Genomic DNA, 22,209 nt, shown 5'->3' with positions numbered 1-22,209 from the left:
GCCATGTTGTGTCTCTTTTGTTCTTCCAATTCCTTATTACCTTTCATTTCATTTACGACAGCATTTGCCACATCAGCTGCCCCGTTGGACAGTGAACCGGCAGCAGCCTAATATGGTAAAGCAGCGAAAAACCATGGAAGAAATCCACTTGATATTGGGTTAATCCTAACCCTCCCTTCTTCTTCTTGATGTATTTAAGGATTTTTCACAAGAGATGTACCTAGTGTTATGAGCAAATCTCCACCAACTTTCTTTTCTCATCTTCTTTATTGTTCATCAGTTAAAAATTCGGAAATTCTGTGTAGTTTATCATTTTTGTGTGTAATTTTGATTGACTTTAAGTTAGTCTTCCCACCAGGCAACGAAGTGCAGGAGATCATAAAATTGTTCATTAAGGTGGAAAAAAAATTTGCAAACCACAACCACTGTCATCGACGCCCATACCTTGTCTTTTTTTTCCATACATTTTCTTCTTACTGTCGTTGCAGCCAATGGTTCACCAAATAAAGCATCTCCAGTATACATTCCTTCTTTTGCAGCCAACTGAAGTTGTTTTTCATTTTCATGTCTCTTATCCAAATCTTTGTGTTCTCTGTAGGCAATATCAGGTCCTTAGCATGCTCCATCGAATGAATTTACTCCTTGGTCTCCTCAGGTTTGTCTTTCATTCAGTTTTTTTTTCCAGAACCACAATAGTTGCAACCTGGCAGATGCATTTCGAAAGGAAGCTTCTTGATCAACAAGTTCACCAAGTCTTTCCCATGGTTTTCACTCTTCCATAACGTGTGAGGAAGATTGTTGAAAAATCTGATCAGTAAAAAAATTCCTTTGGGGTTATTGATGTGGAAGTCATTGAATTTATTCGTCAATATCTGTGTTGCGCCAACTTTCTCGTTGTGAAAATTTGTGTTTCGTGTTATCTCTTCACCCTGAATAACCATTAGTATATATACATGCTGTCCTTTTGCTTCTGTTTGCAGTGGTCAGCGCATTTGCCTGGTAAGCAGAAGGTCCACGTTCGAACCCCAGTCAAGCCAAAATTTTCAACTTCCCCCATCGCCTCAAGGAAACGCCTGCTCACAGCCAATGTCTGAATTCCTTTGTGTCTTAATTCATACTGGCTGCTTGATGAAAATGGTGACTGTTCTTCTAGAAATGTCTGAAAGAACAGAGAACAAATATAAATAATTAGGGCGAGGACAACCAACTGTCTCTTGAGTGCGGATGCACACCAGGCCCGAACTCTTACGAGAATCGCGAAATGCCGCTAGTAATGAGGATAATAGGCAAGGGGCACTGGTGCCTGGTGCTCTCACCACAGGTTCTGTTTCTACAGGTACATTTCTAGATCCTCAATTAAGGTGGTCGGATGCCACCGAGGGTTTTGCCGAACTGGAAGGTCTTAGAGGGACCTTTTAACGTTTTATTCACTCGCGACTCAATGTCACATTCCCCCGTGATCACGCCACAGGAGGACACAACATACAAACGGTGAAGAATCATGCTGCTTCGGCTCACCTTCAGATTTCGTTAAATAGTTTTGAACGGCCCATGGGGGTATCAGCCTGTACACAAGAGCAAAAACGTAGTAGCGCTGCGCTCCAAACGATCGCGATCACATTCGCTGAAAATACAGTCCCACTACGCCCTTATCGTGGAGGTGAAACGCCCGAGGATATCGGCAGTGTTAAAGACAGTGAATAACATCTTCCTGTAGCTCATCGCACTGCGAACTGACTTTTCCGACCGCGAAAACTGTGCGAATCAAAGCCCAAGACAAAGGAATGGTTCTATTTATGCCATTCTTGTGACCCCCCCCCCCCCCCCCCCCTGTGGCTTTTTCGTGTTGATTCTGAGCGGCGAAGTGTTTTTCTTGGCTACTCATAAGCTAACTTCGCGATTTCAACTCTTGGTGTGGTCGTTCTCACATCTATTGTAGAGGAGTCAAAACAAAGGTTGATGTGGGTAAGAGGAGGTATTCCGACCTTCCAATCGTGTGACACGTCCGCACTGACATTGCGCACAATTAAGGTGAAATTTGGTAACAATGTGACATCATTAAACTACCTTCCACGTCATATAGACTTCCGAGCTGAGGTCCTTTTTTCGCATGTATCGGCACCTTGCTGTTTGAAGGGTAGCCAAACATGAAGGCTACGCCGCACGGCGCAACACTTTTTCACCGTTACAGAGGAAGCTTGTACGCACCTTTGATCCAAATTTAAAACCTAAGCTTCGCAATGGTTTGGAATTATCGGGTTACAGAAATGATCCCATAATTCTGTTGTGCAGTGTAGATCGCCAGATGGGGATCGCAGTATTTCCTGTGCGCCTTTAACACGGAAATACAGCAGTAGCCTGCAGCATATACAACCTGATCACCACGAAACGTGTTTCCCCTTTGAATGTTGCCCATCCTGGGCTCGACTGCTCCGAAAACGGTTAGAACAAGGTCTGACGCTATGCTATTTACCTGACGCACCACAATATTGCGTTCTCCTTGCAGATGCCAATGCTATCTCAAGCCCAATGGCCATATCTATCTCGGTTGGCCTTAAGCTTAAGCTCTTGCCGATTACAGCTTAAATCCTAGAGGTACTGGCAGAAGTAAAGCTCTGAGTACCGGCCGTGAGTCGTGCTTCGGTAGCTCAGTTCGTAGAGCACTTGCCCGCGAAAGGCAAAGGTTCCGAGTTTGAGTATCGGTCGGGCACACAGTTTTAATCTGCCAGGAAGTTTCATATCAGCGCACACTCCGCTGCAGAGTGAAAATCTCATTCTGGTTAAATCCTAGTCTTTGCCTACCTCTGTTACTCAAAATAAAAGTAATGCCCTTGCTTTTCACGTGGTTAGTTAGAGATATTTTTTTTTAATTTGTGTGATATTGGACTGCAAGACCGTATAAACAGTGCTGAACACTAACCTTAATTAACTGTGTGAGAACCATTATTTGGTAACTTTAAGGAAGTGATGAAGTAAAAGACGAGGAAACTAGTGCCAATACATTGATACTGCGTGAGGTGGCTCAATGGCTAGCACATTAGACTTGCATTCGCGAGAATGACCTTTCAAATCTGCGTCCGGCCAACCAGGTATACGTTTTCCTTAATTTCCCTAAATCGCTCCACGCAAGTTCATTTGAATGGGTACGTCCGATTTTCTTCTCCATGCTTGACACAATCCCAGCTTGTGTTCTGTCTCTAATGACCTTAATGTCGACGGGACGTTAAACTCCAATCATCCAACCATTCATCCATTCTTCCTTCCTTCTTTCTTTCCCGATCTTTGACAATTAGTCTCTCGTACTGTGAATGTTTCCAGTCTCAGTATCGTCAAAAATGAAGAGACAAATTTTCCCATGGTAGTAAAAAAAGGGTTCAAATGGCTCTGAGCAGTATGGGACTTAACTGCTGTGGTCATCAGTCCCCTAGAACTTAGAACTACTTAAACCTAACTAACCTAACGACATCACACACATCCATGCCCGAGGCAAGATCCGAACCTGCGAACGCAGTGGTCGCGCGGTTCCAGACTATAGCGCCTAGAACCGCTCGGCCACTCCGGCCGGCCATGGTAGTAAATTAATCAACATTCTTAACTTAAAAATGGTGTTAAAGAGGGAAGAATGGTCCTTTACCCAAGATGTCAGCTAGTGTGTTAGGTAGATAGGTAGTGATTTTTTGGTAAATGAGTAGCAGTCTTAAAATCAAACTTACGTTACAGAGTAAAGCTTTGAATAACGAATCAGGTTAGTAAAATAAGAAATAGAACATGAGATAAGTTCCGTAAACGACAAATGAAAGTGAAAACCTTAAAGAGACTGATCGCACTTCGAATATCTAATATGAAGAAATCTGCGTTTACGTCCGTCAAGCTGGAAGCAACGGTAGGATTGAACATGAATTATGTTTTCAGTCAGGTTATAACACGTAGTCATCAGCGCTGTAACAATACTATCGGTAAGAGAGATGATTTGCCGTGTATTATGTAATACACTCAGCATCTTAATGAAGACCCGCTTGTAACATTACAAGCAAACCTTCTATTGGAGAGGACAAATCATTTCAAGGTCGGATAAGCAGTTGTAATTTTTTTAGGAAATTAAACATGCATAAAACTTAACGTTGTTAAATATTATCGTTTGCTTTGTTAACTTTCTGGTCAAATCCAGAAAAATTATTCGGTTTGTGAACTAAAATGAAAGATATAATCAACTAACAGTCCACCTCCTATATTCTTTATGATTATTGCATAATATAAATAACAGGTCATTTATTTCTGTTCGATTTCGGATTGTACCTTCAGTTTTTCTTCGAGGCAGTAACAGTGATACAATTATACTGCTATGTTAGAGACAGTAAAATAATTTGATAATTGCTTACCACTTTGGACGACTAGTTGATTTTACCAGTGGCGTCATTCCGTCTCGGAAGAGATTCTTGGTCTTGCTGAAGTTAACAATGTTGAATATCACCCTCTGAAACAGTAAAATTGAAAACTCCTTTCTAACTAAATTCATGGGATCCATTACTCTTTTATCCATACAATTTATTTCATACTTGGTTATTGTTACCAATTCTCCACATTCCTCAGCATGATTTTAAAGAATATCATCTCAGATGACACCAGTAGCGTTTCTTCAGAAGTCTACGGTGCGATTCCCTGATGATCTTACAAATTTTCAGGAATGATGGAGAAGGATAAATGTATTAAATTGAGGTAAGGGACCCTAGTCCGGAAACGACCGAGTTGGAAGGTATAAGCGGAAATCTATCAATTTGCCATTAGCTTCACACAACGCTCAAACGGAGGGTCTCAAGATATGAACACTGATCAAGACGTACAGAATGCACATCCAATACTCCACAATACCCTTAGAAAATTCCCCTTTTGGCGGACTAGTAACGGCGCACTAACGAAGTCAGACAGACGGAAAATCCTAATTCTACGTTACAGTAATAATAAATTCCATTTATCTGCACAAGTTCCACAAGCTGCTACATTTAAAACAGCTGTTCAGAATGGCGCCTCAGCGTCAATACAAGCATGGAATCGTCGCACGGAAGCATGGAATCGTCGCACGGAGGTCTGTTGTTCTAATGCCCCCGGTGTCGTTTGACACTGTCATAGGCAGCGAGGATTATTGCCAGGAGATCCTCTTCAGTCTCGACAGCCGTCTCATATACAAGACTTTTCAGATGGCTCCACAAGAAGAAATCGGGTGGGTGAGATCATGTGAAATTTCTGGCTACGATAAAGGGCCTCCACTGGCCATTCACTTTTCGGGAAACGCCTGATATAGGTGTGCATTAACCCGTAGTAACAAGTGTAGTGGGGACCATTTGCTCGTCTGGATTGCTTGTCCTACAATTTAGCATCAATGGTAGTGTCACATGTATTCCGCCGTGAGAGGTATAAGGACGATTTTCGCTTATGACTGTCGACTCAGGGTAGTAATGGGATTGTGAGGCGAATATACAGCGTCTCCCATCCAACTGTCAATCTCACCTGCCAGTGTCGAGCCCTGCCAAGCAGACGAGGTTCTGATGGCCAAGTATTCGCAATATGACCATAGCATGAAGTGCAGAGGAAATTCTGTACCATACACTCTTATATGAGTTACCAGCTGTGGATGGTAAAACTCAGAGATGGGATTCCAATGAACAGTGTTACCTACGATGGGCCAATACCCCATTCATTGACTCAAGAATTGTACTTGCAGTCTCAGTGTAGCCTCGAAACAGGGTGAATTACCGGACTACGACATGGGAAAGAAATATAAACACGAGAAAATTATGCAATGAAGCTTAGAAAGTTGCCACCTAGAAAATTAGGGGAATTATTCTTAAGGAAAACGAATAAATAAACATTTATAAGAAAAGGAAATTATTCTTGCGACGGTTACAAAAATTAAGAAGAAACCATCTCGAACTAAACTTGTAGATGACTATATTGTACTCTACAGCGGAGTAAAACACGAACAAAAATTAGCAACCTACATTCGTAGAAAATGAGAAAATAAAATAGACGTCTGTAACTGTGTAAATTAACGAACTATACTACCAGGAATTACAGATCCAACAGGAATCATAAGAATAATACCCCCAGGAAGAAAAAAACTGACAAGCTCGAAGCTTTTAGAAATAATTACAAGTAATATTAAGCAGATACAATAAATATATTTTTCTCATGGGAGATGAGAATGGAAATACACCAATCCTAGAAATAGGTGTTACATTCGGAGAAAACACGAGTATTGAAAACGGCCAAAATATTTTGAGATTTTGCTGCCTTCAATCATTAACAAATTAGTAATAGTATTTTTTCAGGAAGGAAGACATACTGAAACTTACCTGCTCAGCAACAGGATATAGATTTATTATAGATTATAGAATAATAAATGAGTGACTGCGTGAACAGCTTAGGGATACCACAGTTATCGAAGAATGGATGTAGGATCAGACCACTTCTTATTGATGTCAGTAATTGACATTTCCGTAAAATGGAGAAAACCGAAGGAACCAGTTAAGGATGAAAAGGTTGGTTGGTTGTTTGGGGGAAGAGACCAAACAGCGAGGTTATCGGTCTCAGAGGGTTAGGGAAGGATGGGGAAGGAAGTCGGCCGTGCCCTTTCAAAGGAACCATCCCGGCATTTGCCTGGAGCGATTTAGGGAAATCACGGAAAACCTAAATCAGGATGGTCGGACGCGGGATTGAACCGTCGTCCTTCCGAATGCGAGTCCAGTGTGCTAACCACTGCGCCACCTCGCTCGGTAACGATGAAAAGGAAGAAGAAGTATTTAAGATGTACCTTTTGGAAAATAGCAACGTATGAAATTTCTACCAAACTCGAATGATGAAAACGTAAGTGAATTTGGAAACGGTAGAACACTTGGAAATGAGATGGAAAAAGTTAAGAAGAAAACGTATCACATTTCAGCTAATGAGGTTCAGGAGAAGAAAAGGAAATACTGCAAACGAAGGGGAGTAAAGATTTGGACAGAAGAGATAGAAACAACAGTTCAGGAAAATTAAGAATCTTTCATGACCTACATAAACAATCTAAACAATCTTACAAACGAAAACAAAATACAAAAAGAAAAGAAATAATGAGAAATACATAGCACGAGAAGCGCACGCAGAATTATGGGGCTGCTCTGTTAGTAACATAGAGCAGGATTTATGTGGCAGAGGAGTTATCGCTTATAAAATGTCCGCACGGTGTTACCACGCGGTCTTAGGCGCCTTGCCACGGTTCGCGCGGCTTCCCCCGTCGGAGGTTTGAGTCCTCCCTAGGGTGGGTGTGGTGTGGTGTGGTGTGGTGTGGTGTGGTGTGGTGTGGTGTTGTCCTTAGCGTAAGTTAGATTAAGTAGTGTGTAAGCGTAGGGAACGATGACCTCAGCAGTTTGGTCCCATAGGAACTTACCACCACCACCGCTTATAAAGTAGCAATAATATAGGAGAGTACGAATGAATAAAATGGTTCAAATGGCTCTGAGCACTATGGGACTCAACATCTTAGGTCATATGAATACTGAAAAAGCATCTGATAATCTTAACAGAGAAATGCTCTTGAATATAATAAGTGAAAAAGGTCATCCATTTCACCACATGGATGCTGTTAATAGTCTATACAAAAACACCGAAATTGTTATAAATATGGGAAATTGGGAAATATAGTCACAAACCCAATGAAGACCAACGAAGAGTTACAACAAGGATGCTGTATATTTCCGACACTCCTCAGGAGAGAGAGAGAGAGAGAGAGAGAGAGAGAGAGAGAGAGAGAGAGAGAGAGAGAGAGAGAGAGATGAAGTTACCAGTAAATAGAAAATATTGAACACAAAAGGGGTATTTTTTGATCGTGACACTAGACTGAAGGTAATATTTTATGCAGCTGATCTAATTCTTATTACAGAGAATGAAGATGACCTTCAGATGGGACTCTATAAGCATTAGCAAATTGCCTCTGATTACAACTTAGCATTTTCTGTAGATAAAGCGAAAGTAATGGAATTTCAGTGCAGACAAGAAGTAAGATCCAAAACACGTTGACTAATAAAATCCAGGAACAAGCTAAACATTTTAAATAGCCAGAAGGTGACACGGTATATGAATATAATTGAGACGTTGATCAAAAATTAAATAAATTTGCTTCCAAATGTGGAACGATCGTAAAAACGGTAGCAGTAACGACTCAACTTAAGGAAGTGAAGCGTAGGTGACGAGCTGGTCGTAGGCTGTGTTCCAAAAATGAACACCATAGAGACAGAAGTGATGACACTTTCTGTAGGACTTGACCATCATTTTGCAGGACAATGCTCAAGCACTTACAGTGCAAGCTGTTACTGATTTGTTTGACTGATGGGACTGCTAAATGCTGTACCACCTACTGCACTCCCCTGACTTAAGCCCTCGTGAGTTCAACTCGATTTCTAAACTGAAGGAAACACTTCACGGTATTCGCTTCAGAACTGTTACAATTTCATGTCGCAATAGACCGCGCCGCTCGAACTGTCAACACAACTGGCGGTGCTAAAAGTATCGTACGACTTCCACATCGCTGGTAACGGGTTATACACAATGCTGGTGACTACTTTGAAGATCAGTGAAACCTTGAAACACGTACCTATTTTGTAAGAGCTGTAAATAAATAGTTGCCACTATTAAAGTCCCAACCCTCGTATTTACTTATATATAACCCAAACAAAAAACAAGGAAAAGTAACAGAAAATGTTAGTAGCATGTAGACTGTCTGGATGGAGAGAGACTCCCGGTAAAGACCCTGAATTATAAATGAATAGGAGGAGGAGAAGAAGAAGAAGAAGAAGAAGAAGAAGAACAGCTTTCGAATCGGTCGTTTTCGCACCAGACATCTGTGTGTGTGTTGTGGCTTATGGGCGCTCAACATCGAGGTCATCAGCGCCCTGACACACATTAAAAGGAACGAATGTGGACAGACCTAATAAAACTGAAGCACACACTCAAAGAAAGAAGGAAAATGCTACATAAGAAAGTAAAACCGAAGGAAAGGGAAAACATAGCAACAAGAATGCAACAGGAAATTGTTATTGGCTGGCCACTTACATAAAATATGGGCGAGCTTGTCACAAAGTGGGCAAATTAAAATCGTCTCCCTAAAATCTTCGTAAAAACATTGGACATGGCACAGAACTTTAAAACTTTAACCACATTCGTCCGAGTGTTGCCTAAAAGAGATGGCAGGTCCGTTGGCAAGTCAGCCGCGGCCCGCTGGTCAGAAAATAAAAACGCAATCCAATAAAACGTGGCGCACAGTGACCTGGACGCCGCAAGCACCACACATTGGAGGGTCCTCTCGCCGGAGCAGGAAGCCATGCGTCATAGGGCTGTGGCCTATTCGAAGCCGAGTGAGGAGAACCTCGTCTCGTCTATGGGGCTGAAAGGAAGTACACCACACACGCGTTGTGGGCTTGACGATACGGAGCTTATTGTCAGTCACTTCCAGCCACTCAGCCTCCCACCGACGCATGACTCGTGAGCTCAACAGCGAGGTGAGTGCGTGCAGGGGGATAGCACACTGAGATACTTGTGGATCGAGACACGCCTCCTTGCCTGCGAGATCTGCCCTTTCATTCCCAGCAATGCCGACATGCCCCGGAACCCAGCAGAAAGCTACAACCTTCCCCAGTCGCTGTAGTCGGAGGAGGGCATCCTGCATGGTCTGGACTATTTTGTCTGCCGGATACAAACGTTGCAATGAGTGAAGGGCACTGAGTGAATCGGAACAGACAAGAAATTTAGGAGAGGAAGAATGTCTCATCCGCTCCACTGCCCGCAAGATCGCAGACAATTCTGCATCAAAGACAGTAGAAGTCTGAGGCAGTCGGACCTTGAAGACACGATCTGGAGAAACAACTGAGCAACCAACGGAATCCCCTTGTTTCGACCCATCCGTAAAAACGGCTACATAGTCGTGGTGCTCAGATAAAATGGCATAAAATGCTGCATTAAAGTCGGTGGCAGGAGTGCAATCTCTCTTGTACTGCAAAAATCTAAAATCACACCGGGCCTCTGCAGTAACCAGGGTGGCAGGCGGTTAAAACCCTGGATTGGGGGTCGTACAGACTCCACACCGAGGGACTCTAGCACACGTTGCACACGGATCCCAAACGGCAACGTAGCCGGGGGACGGCGGGAAAAAAAGGCGGTCCAGAGGTCGATGGGCAACAAGATGGTGAACAGGCGAGCTGGGAGCTGCAAGAAACTTACAAGCCTGGCGAACCAGCAGGAGCTGCCGCCGGATGGTAAGTGGCGGTTCGGCAGCCTCAGCACAGAGGCTGGGTACGGGACTGGTCCGATACGCACCCGTGGCCAGTCGAATCCCAGCATGGTGAACAGCGTCAAGCATCTGCAAATAAGACGGCCTTGCTGACCCATACACTGTGCACCCATAGTCCAGCCGTGAACGCACAAAAGCTCGGTAAAACTGAAGGAGACGCGCCCTGTCCGCTCCCCAAGACCTGTGGCTGAGGCACTTGAGGATGTTCAGTGCCTTCAGGGTTCTGGCTTTCCAGTCACATAGGTGTGGCAGCCATGACAACCGGGAGTCAAAAACTAGGCCCAGAAACCGCACTGTGTATCTAAAATGTAGGACAGTATCCCCCATATGCAAGGCAGGCAAAGTAAAAAGACGACGAGAACGATTAAAATGAACACAAACACACTTATCAGCAGAAAACCGAAAACACGTCTTTGCAGCCCACTCCTCTAACCGCCGCACTGTGAGCTGCAACTGACGGCTCACGGTTGCAACACTGGAGGAGGAACAGAAAACAGCAAAGTCGTCCACAAACAAGGAGCACTGTACTGGACTCCTCACTGTAGACGTTATACTGTTTATGGCTATGGCAAAGAGGGTAACGCTTAAAACACTGCCCTGGGGGACACCGTTCTCTTGCTCAAAGCGATCAGACAGTATGTTACCAACGCGGGTCCGAAAAAACCGCTGAGACAGGAAAGACCGAATAAAAATGGGGAGGCGGCCACGAAAGCCCCATTGATGCAGTACTCCAAGTAGTATCATATGCCTTACCGATATCAAAGAAGATACCGATACAGTGATGCTGACGGAGGAAAGCCTGCTGAATAGCCGCCTCTAGGAGGGTCAGGTTGTCGACCGTGGACCGAAATTTTCGGAATCCACACTGAAAGCGGCTAAGGAGCTGTCTGGTCTCTAACAGCCAGACCAGACGACGGTTAACTATCCGTTCCAGGGTCTTGCCGACACAGCTTGTCAAGGCGATACTACGATAACTACTGGGACATGTGTGGTCCTTTCCTGGTTTGAGGAGAGGGATGAGGATTGCCTCCCTCCACGAGGTCGGGAACACTCCCGTCTGCCATATGACATTAAAACATTCGAGGAGGATTTCCTTTGACGCTGCTGGCAGATGTCGAAGCATGGAGTACCGGATGCGGTCGTAACCTGGTGCAGTGCAGAAGTCTCAGTAAGTGCCGATTCAAGTTGTCACATGGAGAAAGGGGAGTTGTAGGCCTCAGAACTGTTCGACCGGAAGTCCAAGTTCGCTCTTTTGACAGTCGCACGGTAGCGACGAAACGCTGGATCCTGGGTTGCAGTGGCAGTACTTTGTGCAAAATGCTATGCCAGCGTCTGAGCAATGGCTCTGGGTATCGTTTGGAGGCATCCCTGGTTCAGGACTGCAGCTATTGGTAAACGGCTGCGTTTACCGGAAATCCTCCGGATGGCTTCCCATACTTTTGTGGAACAAGTGGAACGGTTGATGGAGTTCAGGAACTCCTGCCATGACCTTTTCTTGCTCTCTTTAATGACACGGCGTGCCCTGGCTCTCGCGATTCGAAAGGCGGTAAGATTGACCGCTGTTGGGCGGCATTTAAATCGGCGAAGAGCCGCACGCCTGTCCCGGATGGCTGAACGGCACTCTTCTGTCCACCAAGGCACAAGGCGCCGCTTAAGAGGGCCAAAAGACTGTGGTATGGACAGGTCAGCAGCATGATGGATCACAAGTGTGATGTGATCCACCCATTCCTGTACGCTGTTGTGGCGTTCAAAGACAGCCAACCTAGTGAACAGTGGCCAGTTAGCCCTGCCAATCATCCACGACGGCGGCCTCTGCTCCAGCAATACACCATCTAGGTGATGAAGGCGGATGGGGAAGTGATCGCTGGAATGAAGGTCGTCAATGACCTCCCAGTGAACAGAGTCAGTGAGGGTTGGAGAGCAGAAAGATAGGTCAATGGCTAAGAATTATCCAGTAGCAGTAGAGAAATGAGTCGGAGTACCTGTGTTGAGGATGCACAACACTTGAGATGTTAGGAGGCTCTCCAAAATTCGACCTCGAGTGCAAAGAGAAGCTGAGCCCCACAGGACATGATGGGCATTGAAGTCTCGCAGGAGGAGAAATGGCCGGGGATGGTGGTCGATAAGATATGTGAGAGCTTCTAAGGTCATTGCATCCAGAGAGGGTAAATAAAGGGAGCAAACGGTAAGTCTCCGACGTGAATGAATTTCAACTGCAACTGCTTGCAGGTCAGTATCGAGGGGGAGAGCAGAGGAGTGGTGGTCATTATTGACAAACACAGCGACTCCACCTTTGGCTCTTTCTCCAGTCAGGTCATCTTTGCGATACAACGTATAGCCCCTCAGTACAGGAGCATCAGATGGTTTTAAATGCGTTTCCTGTAAACACAAGCACAGGGGCGTTGCCGTGCTAGGAGGTTCAGTTCCTCCACATGTGCCCGGAATCCATTCATGTTCCACTGTATAATGGGAGCCGTCTATCAGGGTGGGAGGACCTACATTCTCACTTTCTGTAGGGGAGGAGAGCCCACAACAGGTGGAGGCTCAGTTTTGGGGCGAGATGATTGCCCCAGTCAGACATCAACCTCCATCGCCTCTGAAGAGGAGTCGAGAGAGACATCAGAGAGAATGACATCAACATCAGCAGACTGTATAACTTCAGTCTCCTTTAGCTGGCGAGTCTTCACCTTTGGCTTTGGCTTCGATTTTCTGGCCTGAGGTGGCATTGGAGCCAAAACCTCAGAAGCAGTAGGGGGTGTAGCAGCGCTGGGCAGTGCACAAGACTGGACCCGGGAAGGGGCAGGAATTTCCATGATGTCAGCTACCACGGCCTGGTCAGAAGGCCGGGGAGGGGGGGGGGGAGCAGCAGGCTTCACAGGAACGGCAGCAGCACACGTACATTGACAAACGCAGGTGCTAGTGCTGACGGTAGCAACCTCCGTTTGTTTAGCGGCATCGGTTTTCAAGACTGGCTGTTTCAGAACGGAAGAAAAGGAAGCAGCGAACGTGGGCGGCTGCAGGGACTTGTAAATTTTCTATGCCTCACCATACGGGATGCGTTTCGTGGTTTTAAGTTCCTGGATCTTCCGTTCCTCAAGGAAAACTCTACATTCCCTACTCCACACAGGGTGATCCCCAGAGCAGTTGACACACTTGGGAGGAGAGGAGCAACCAACTCCCTCATGGGCGGCTTTACCACATTTCCCGCAAGTGGCTTCCCCTTTACAGCCGAGAGTAGTGTGTGCAAAGTGTTGGCATTTAAAAAACCCCATGGGGTTGGTGTAATAAGGCCGTACACTGAGACGTAGGAAACCTGCCTTCACATGCTCGGGCAATTTGGTGCTGTTAAACGTAAGGATAAACGAGTCAGATTTCATGAGAACACCATCCACCCGTTTCATAACGTGTTGCACGTCGACAATTCCTTCCCGGGACCATTCAGCATTCAGTTCGTCTTGGGGAATGTCAACGAGATCTCTGCAAGTCACAACACCCTTGCTGTAGTTCAAGGTGTTGTGAAATTCAGTCTCTCTCGCAAACTCCCCAAGAAATTGTGCCTTCTGAAGGTTCTGGACTTGCTGGAAGTTAGATGTTTCAACCAAAAAGGTGCCATTTCGCAAGCGCTTTACAGATTTTAATGTGCCAGCAATACCTTCTAAGCCCTTCTGGATATAAAATGGTGAAACTTTTTCGAAACTCCCATCTTTTCTTTTAATTATAAGTAACACATTCTGCGAAGCAGCATGCGTTCTGTTACTACTATCTGAATCAGGAGGACTGGCTACACGAGCCCTCTTGTGAGATTGGGTGTTAGAACCTACCAGCAGCCCACCCTTTCCGCTGGAAGGAGAAGAAGAAAAGTTCGAGGGTTCCATCTCGGTCCCACGAGCAGCTAGGGAACTAGGAGTCCACCTAGACAGAGCCCCGGGTGCCTAGGTAAGCTTTATACAACTGAGGTGCGGCAGGTTCCCCAGAGGTTGCCCGCTAACGACTGTTCCACCTCAACAGCCATGCATCTCATCAGCGCGCAGCACACCTTGAGTTTGAGGGGTTGTTTATAGAGATTTATTCCATCCTCGCGATCCAGGCGGTCAAGCCAAGATCCCAATTCCCTGAGATACACAACATTCCACCGCCGCGCCGCACGGTGGTCGCTGAAGTATGCTCAGAGCTTACGGTGACGGGGGACTGGCGGCGCTTACCAGTCCCCAGCTCAGGAACCCCGGGGTCGCCATGCCCGTACCCAGCAAATGAATGCTGAGCCCCTGGGGGCGCCAGACATCTGCGCCTCAGACGGTTACACTAGCCCTATATTGTTTTCTGCCTGACAGATGATACTTTCATCGCATAGGTTAGTAACTGCGGAAATAAATCTTCCAAAATAATTTACTGCCTAAAGTGCTTTCCCTCTAATTAATGAAAACCAATCTCAATTCTTCAGGTTTATCTACAATCACATGGTGCAATGTATATCATTGCTCAAGTAGGCCGTAACAGTCGGTTTTTTCTTGCTATACATCGCACAAATTTGTAACTTCGACAATGAATCTCGGAAGCAAATGACATCGGTAGGCTATACGCTCGCGTATCTTATACATTTTACCTTCCGTTCTAAAAATCGATAACAGAACAATGATAACTGAGTCGGACATCCTTATTTCTTCATATTGGTATTGACATGTACGTCAAAAAAGTCAGTCTTTTATGTTTAGTGACGCATGAATATGCTGAGATGATGCTAAACAAGAATGAGATTCATGGAGTTAGTTTGCGTGGGGTCAACGTCCAGTCATCAAGGTGTGTGAATTTATTGGGTTACCCAGTGACAGGGCAGATATCGAAAATAAATTTTAAGATATCAATATCAAAAAGACAATGCATTCATTGACGTTCAGCATAGAACTCAAATACCTATCAATAAATAAATATTTATCTTTCGTTCGTATGTAATGGCTGTGTTCCAATACAGTGCTGTATAAAATGTGTTTAACCATACAAAGCGATAGAAACAGCATCGAGTCTGACTTCCCATCAGTCATACGGTAGGTAGGGAGGGGGAGGGGGAGGGGAGGGGGGAGAGAGAGAGAGAGAGAGAGAGAGAGAGAGAGAGAGAGAGAGAGAGAGAAGGGGGGGGGGCGCTTGAATAATACTTATTACAAGCGAGGTTACCTTAAAGTCAAAATCGATGTGCTTTATACGTCTTTCATACAGTGCTTGCATCACCGAACTGGAAGGCTTCACGTCAGTCCTTCAGATTGCCTTTAATAATCCCGCAGTTACAATCATGTGAGGGAGGTACAAGCAACATCAGAGCCCCGTGAATAGCCATGTGTAAAAATTTATTTTCTAAATGAAAGCATGATGTCTCTGAGAAACTGTGACTACTGTAATTGCAATGGAAGATGACACAGCGTGTGTCACTTGCTATTACTGTTCGAATCCGGTTATCACAATAAAAAACTTCAAGGGACCAAGACGGCGTCATGTTGCAAATATGTATATTTTTGTAAATTATACCCACTATTTATTAGGATTCCTTTCGCTAAAATAGATGACATCGTCATTTCACCTATAGTTCGAAAACTTTCGTTGCATCAGTCATCACTGCGGTGTATTGGCAACGTAGTACAGGAATTATTATTAATATCAACAAGTGTGCGACTCATTTGACTTTAGTAATTAGGTAAGATATTCATGCAATATGTAACTGATTTTGTTAAGAAAATTTTCTTGAAGTTTGTGGAAGTACTTGCTTTGGAATGTGTATATTGAGTGATGCTTCAAAATTATGAAGTAATGAATGTCAGATTTGTTAAAACAGCAGATTTCACTTCTTACTGGAAGGCGTAAGTACCTCAGGAAAAAGCAGCTTGTATTCAAAGAGAATCAGAACTGCTACAGAATTCTGAAAAGTTGTGTGGCTCATTGAGTGTTGGAGACGCACGAACAACTGGCGAATTCCTGCGACTTTGAAGTGATGCAGATTAACTGCACCCCACAGGCCCTCTCCGTTTAAGTAGAAAGGAAGTCATTTAAATAATGAGGTGGAGTAGTCTTTTTTCGTGAAATGGGGAAGCGTTTGCCAATACCCATTACAAAACTGTTCCCCTGGGAAGACCGTAAGAACTAAAAGGGCTTTATTTTCAGGACCATTGAGCATCGAAACTATCGGCATTTCGCTTCCGACAGGGCAATCTGATGGGTCTTCGCCAACCAGTAAAGCCTGCTTCACTTTCGATTTCATCGTGAGCAGCTTTTACGTGTGTGCAACTTTTAAGATACATTTATGAAAGACACTTGGCTTCATTACGGACAAAGAAACATGGCAAACCAGAATTTTCGAGAAATAATCCGTCATTAATCTTTGTTTGCAAGTGAAATTTCGGAAATGTTATTCAGATACAACCGAAGATGGACACAGAGAAGTCTTTGAGAGACAGAACATTATATATAAAGTTAGAAGTTTTCCGTATATTCTCTGTGTTTTGGGTGAATACAACCAATGTGATCTAACTGATGAATAATTCAAGATACACTGGTAGTTTGATAAAATTAAATTTTAATTTGTAGACGTTGACTGACACCCGTAATGAATATTACGGTCAAAATCAAAATTTACTGCAACGTTCTTGCTGTTACTTTAAAAAAAAATTAAATGCTGTAACCGTATAGATAACGTATTACTTATATGAATGAAAATGATCAATGTGGTGATTTACATGTGTAACTGCTGTGACATATTTGCATTACGATATTCATGCAGTAATATGAATTTAAAATTATCAGTTAGAATAACGACAAGAACTGAGCTCCAAAGACGCACTATGCGGAGGGGACTAAATAATGTTTGAACAGTCATACCTTAGTCACAAATTTTGGCAAAAATAATCAAACTCAAGACCAAATAGGCAAATTCCAGTATCTAGGAGATATTGTTGAATCAGGAGGGATAAATCGGAGACTAACAACGAAGGGATTTAACAACTACAGAGTGGGTAGTAACTCCCATAGAAATATAAATCAAAAAGTCTATATAACAAGAGGGAAAATTACAGCAATACAACGCAGGCGTGAAAACAGAAGCTCTTTACTTATCTGAGATCACGATAATTATTGGTAGATAACAATAAAAAGGTCACTGGGAAACAAGAAAGGAAACTACTTACAAAAATTTTAGGACCAAAACGTTGAAATGGAATCTGGATGTAACATGAGCTCAGTCAAATTACAGAAAAGTCATGTTAAGCATTACCAACTACAGTTTTACGTTCACATGTTTAGAATGGACAACAACAGACTCACAAAAAATTGCTAAACTTAGACCTATCGATCAAAAACCACAAATGGGTAACAGAAACTAATAAAAAGCGAAAAATGGCAACCATAAAGAAATTATTCAAGACAGAATGAAATTTTGGATCCTTAACCAAAGATACAAATTTCCCGAGAAGCGCAGGACAGAAGCATGGACAGAAGAACATAAATAGCAGCAAAATGAATGAAAGGAGATATACTGTGATGAAAGGAATAAATATGTGCTACACAAGTTAAAATGTATTCCCTGTCTGAGTACAACAACTCGCAACAAAAGAAATAAACAAAGAAGAATAGCGAAAGAAGTATGAGAAAATCTTTATATCCACAGAACTATCAACCATGTTCCAGTCAGCATTGTGAACGTTAAATATTTCATTTAAGTAAACTGTTTCTACCATGTTTGCGCAGTGACGAGGGAGAGATGGTTCGTATGGTCTCACGTACTTGCTAACAGGAGGAGTCAGTTTGCATACTTTATGTTACTCTGAAGACAAGATATTTAAAGTGCTCACTTTAAAAACTTGCCCACTGAAATGTGATTCATGAGCAGGCGGCAGAAAGAAAGCATCAGTTGAATTACCTCAATGGTTTTAACGAAGTCAAGCTAGTTACTTCTGGGTTTGCGGTGCAAAGAGTTATAGGTATTAAATACAGTAAGGACGTTATGAACGGTAGAATTTAGAAGAGGAAATGTATTTAGTGAAAGGAGCAGTCTGTACTCACGCAGTGACACAAGGTACGGAAGAATTTTAACGGAAGGCATAGGAAGGACAAATTAGACAAATTAGGGAACGAAACTATAAATACTGACAGATATAGAAAAAGTTCCACGCTTGATTGACAAACTAGAAGATACCGTACGGAAGCAGTAAGACTCTTAACATCATGCTGTGGTCAACGTCTGGGAGTGGATCCAAGCAAGGATATGTCCGCAGTAGGGTTTACAGATGGATCTATCAACATTCGGTTTGGGATATGTTCTGGGGGTACCAGTGACATTCATCGTGCAACTAGGCTAGAAGTTAACAATGACATAAATAAGTTCCCTGAAAATTATTTCCTTCTGTTACATACATCTTGGATCTATAGCGCATATTAGCTTTGGCAGCTGCATTTTATCTGTATTCTGTGTTAGCAACGTATAGGAAAGTAAAAAGAGATGAGTGCCGCCCTTTATAGTCGAAGATCCTTTCAGAGCAGTAGTGATGGTAATGGGGTGAGACTTGTGAGAACCTGTAAGCATAAAGCTGAAAGCTGTAGGTAAGAAAATGTATTGTGGAATTAACAGTTATCTTCATGGTAAATTCTCCAACCTCATTTCTTCGAGTCACATCATCATGTGGGTGATGAGCGAATAACGAAACTACATGCTGATATGTGCACGCTACTGCTTTCCTCTTAGGTCACTACTCTCGAATAAAAAGAAAAATCATTAGTAAACGGTTGTAGAGATATGAGGGAACTGTAGCTCAGTTAATAAGGTACTAGATTCTTAAGAAAAAAACATGTAACCTGCATCAGAATACAACTGACAGCAATAAAATCAAATGAATTCATATAGAATATGGATTTCGATTTCCATTTCCCTAACCAGCCAGGCTGCAATGAGAGCACAGATTTGGTGTACATTCATCTCCATGACTTTTATTAGCAACTGTTTCCATTCGACTTAAAATCTACTGATCTCAACATAAAATAGACTTGACTGATTTTGGTACAAAATTCATTGATATCGAAAAAAGCTGGTTGATTTTGAGCTAAAATTGATTAATTTGGCCGCGGAATGATGTATCGACAACCCGGCCCCTACTAAAGAAATTACCCCTTCAAGTGAAGTTAATGCAGAAAACTGGAAATGCAAGAGACTGAATTCAAAAAACACGAAATTAAAACGAAAACTAATGTATTTGATGAAAACTGATGACATGAAGGGAAACTATAAACTGCCAATGTGCTAGCAATGCTTACAAATTACTTTACATTCGCTGTATTTAAATAAAATCTGAATGCGAACAGTCTATACAAGAAATATACATGTACTGTAAATACTAATGCGGGGTGATCACACATCGGCGTACTTGTCAAAAATTATGAGTTCAAGGGTGTTTGCTGTATTAGAGGGCATATGAGAAAGACTCTGTTTGTCAGACTCCACTCCCATCTTGACCTGCTTAAAAACACAGGAAATAGAAGGCAGAATTAAAATACCCTGATTGCTCTCCCTTATTAGCATGTGTGGGGTATGCAGACACTTTAGTAGAGCTGTTATAACCTTTACATGTTCTGACAATAAAACATGGTACCACTGTGACATATAGCAATACATTTCAGTTTACATCATACGTCGGACGTGAGCAACAGAGAACATAAGTAGACATTTTGACCATTATGCATAGTTCACATAGCATTAGAGATATACTGTACAAATCCTACGATAGAGCTTGTAGAATGGTCTATAATTACGTAAACCAATATTACTTAACTGCTTTTTGTTAAGGTAAGACACCACACAGCAACATTCTGTATGGACACAGACAGTGCCTAGAAAAATCAGCTCGTATTATGATGGATATGATTACATCGTGATCTTAAAATTTCCTTCAGAAAAGCTGGTGAACATTAAATAACCAATGCAGAACTGTCAGACAAGGGTCTGCACGGTTCCATAGTTGGTCGATGTAGACTGTTTTCCACTGGTTAAAAAAAAATCATCATTTTAACTACTGCAGAGTAATATCGTTAAGACATTTAGACCTGTACTACACAGCTGAATATAGTTAACAAGTGCTTTGTAATGTGGGAATAACATTCCGAAGGCAACTTTCGCCATGCGTTTACCTAGCAGTAACACGAAGCTGCAACAGTACATATAGCATGAGAAGTATCTGGTTCTGTTACCAACCCGCGATAACATTGCAGTTGTAATTTCGTTGCATACATCCATGTGTCAGAACCCTTTATAATTCCCACTTTAACGATATTTAACTGATTTATAGATATACTTAGAAAACGAAATATACAGAAGAAGTGACAGAAAATTGCAGAACGCAGTGAGGTTTTAAAGTAAACACTAGATAACACTGAATACTGTTTACTTTCAATTGTAATATATAGAGCGCAAGTGGGCAATTAGGAACTGTTTATGAAGAATTCTCCCCCTTGAACCATGGACCTTGCCGTTGGTGGGGAGTTCAAGGGTGTTTGCTGTATTAGAGGGCATATGAGAAAGACTCTGTTTGTCAGACTCCACTCCCATCTTGACCTGCTTAAAAACACAGCGACACAGCGACACAGCGATACAGATAAACGTACCGTAGGTGCAACCACAACGGAGGGGTATCTGTTGAGAGGCCAGAAAAACATGTGGTTCCTGAAGAGGGGCAGCAGCCTTTTCTGTAGTTGCAGGGGCAACAGTCTGGATGATTGACTGATCTGGCCTTGTAACATTAACCAAAACGGCCTTGCTGTGCTGGTACTGCGAACGGCTGAAAGCAAGGGGAAACTACAGCCTTAATTTTTCCCGAGGAAATGCAGCTTTACTGTATGATTAAATGATAATGGCGTCCTCTTGGGTAAAATATTCCGGAGGTAAAATAGTCCCCCATTCGGATCTCCGGGCGGGGACTACTCTTTAGGACGTCGTTATCAGGGGAAAGAAAACTGGTGTTCTACGGATCGGAGCGTGAAATGTCACATCCCTTAATCGGGCAGGTAGGTTAGAAAATTTAAAAAGGGAAATGGATAGGTTAAAGTTAGATACAGTGGGAATAGTGAAGTTCGGTGGCAGGAGGAACAAGACTTTTGGTCAGGTGATTACAGGGTTATAAATACAAAATCAAATAGGGGTAATGCAGGAGTAGGTTTAATAATGAATAAGAAAATAGGAGTGCGCGTTAGCTACTACAAACAGCATAGTGAACGCATTATTGTGGCCAAGATAGACATAAAGCCCATGCCTACTACAGTAGTACAAGTTTATATGCCAACTAGCTCTGCAGATGATGAAAAAATAGATGAAATGTATGACGAGATAAAAGAAATTATTCTGGTAGTGAAGGGAGACGAAAATTTAATAGTCATGGGTGACTGGAATTCGTCAGTAGGAAAAGGGAGAGAAGGAAACGTAGTAGGTGAATATGGATTGGGGGGAAGAAATGAAAGAGGAAGCCGCCTTGTAGAATTTTGCACAGAGCATTACTTAATTATAGGTAACACTTGGTTCAAGAATCATAAAAGAAGGTTGTATACCTGGAAGAATCCTGGAGATACTAAGAGGTATCAGATAGATTATATAATGGTAAGACAGAGATTTAGGAACCAGGTTTTAAACTGTAAGACATTTCCAGGGGCAGATGTGAATTCTGACCACAATCTATTGGTTATGAACTGCAGATTGAAACTGAAGAAACTGCAAAAAGGTGGGAATTTAAGGAGATGGGATCTGGATAAAACTGAAAGAACCAGAGGTTGTAGAGAGTTTCAGGGAGAGCATAAGGGAACAATTGACAGGAATGGGCGAAAGAAATACAGTAGAAGAAGAATGGGTAGCTCTGAGGGATGAAGTAGTGAAGGCA

The 22,209-nt window shown here is 42.9% G+C and overlaps 1 protein-coding gene across 1 annotated transcript in view; it reads right to left on the bottom strand.

Moving 5' to 3' along the window:
• The window catches only part of LOC126249237 (cytosolic carboxypeptidase 6), a 1,486,464-nt gene that overhangs the window by 1,167,721 nt on the left and 296,534 nt on the right, over positions 1-22,209 (bottom strand). The window contains exon 2 of the mRNA XM_049950894.1: positions 4,380-4,474. Coding sequence (XP_049806851.1) covers positions 4,380-4,417 — 38 coding nt within the window. The 5' untranslated portion in view covers positions 4,418-4,474. The remainder of the gene's footprint in view (positions 1-4,379; positions 4,475-22,209) is intronic.

Source organism: Schistocerca nitens, chromosome 3 (assembly GCF_023898315.1).
Source record: "Schistocerca nitens isolate TAMUIC-IGC-003100 chromosome 3, iqSchNite1.1, whole genome shotgun sequence".
Classification (NCBI taxonomy): Eukaryota; Metazoa; Arthropoda; class Insecta; order Orthoptera; family Acrididae; genus Schistocerca; species Schistocerca nitens.
Note: the sequence above shows the minus strand (reverse complement) of the source record. Positions and strands in the feature narration are given on the sequence as shown.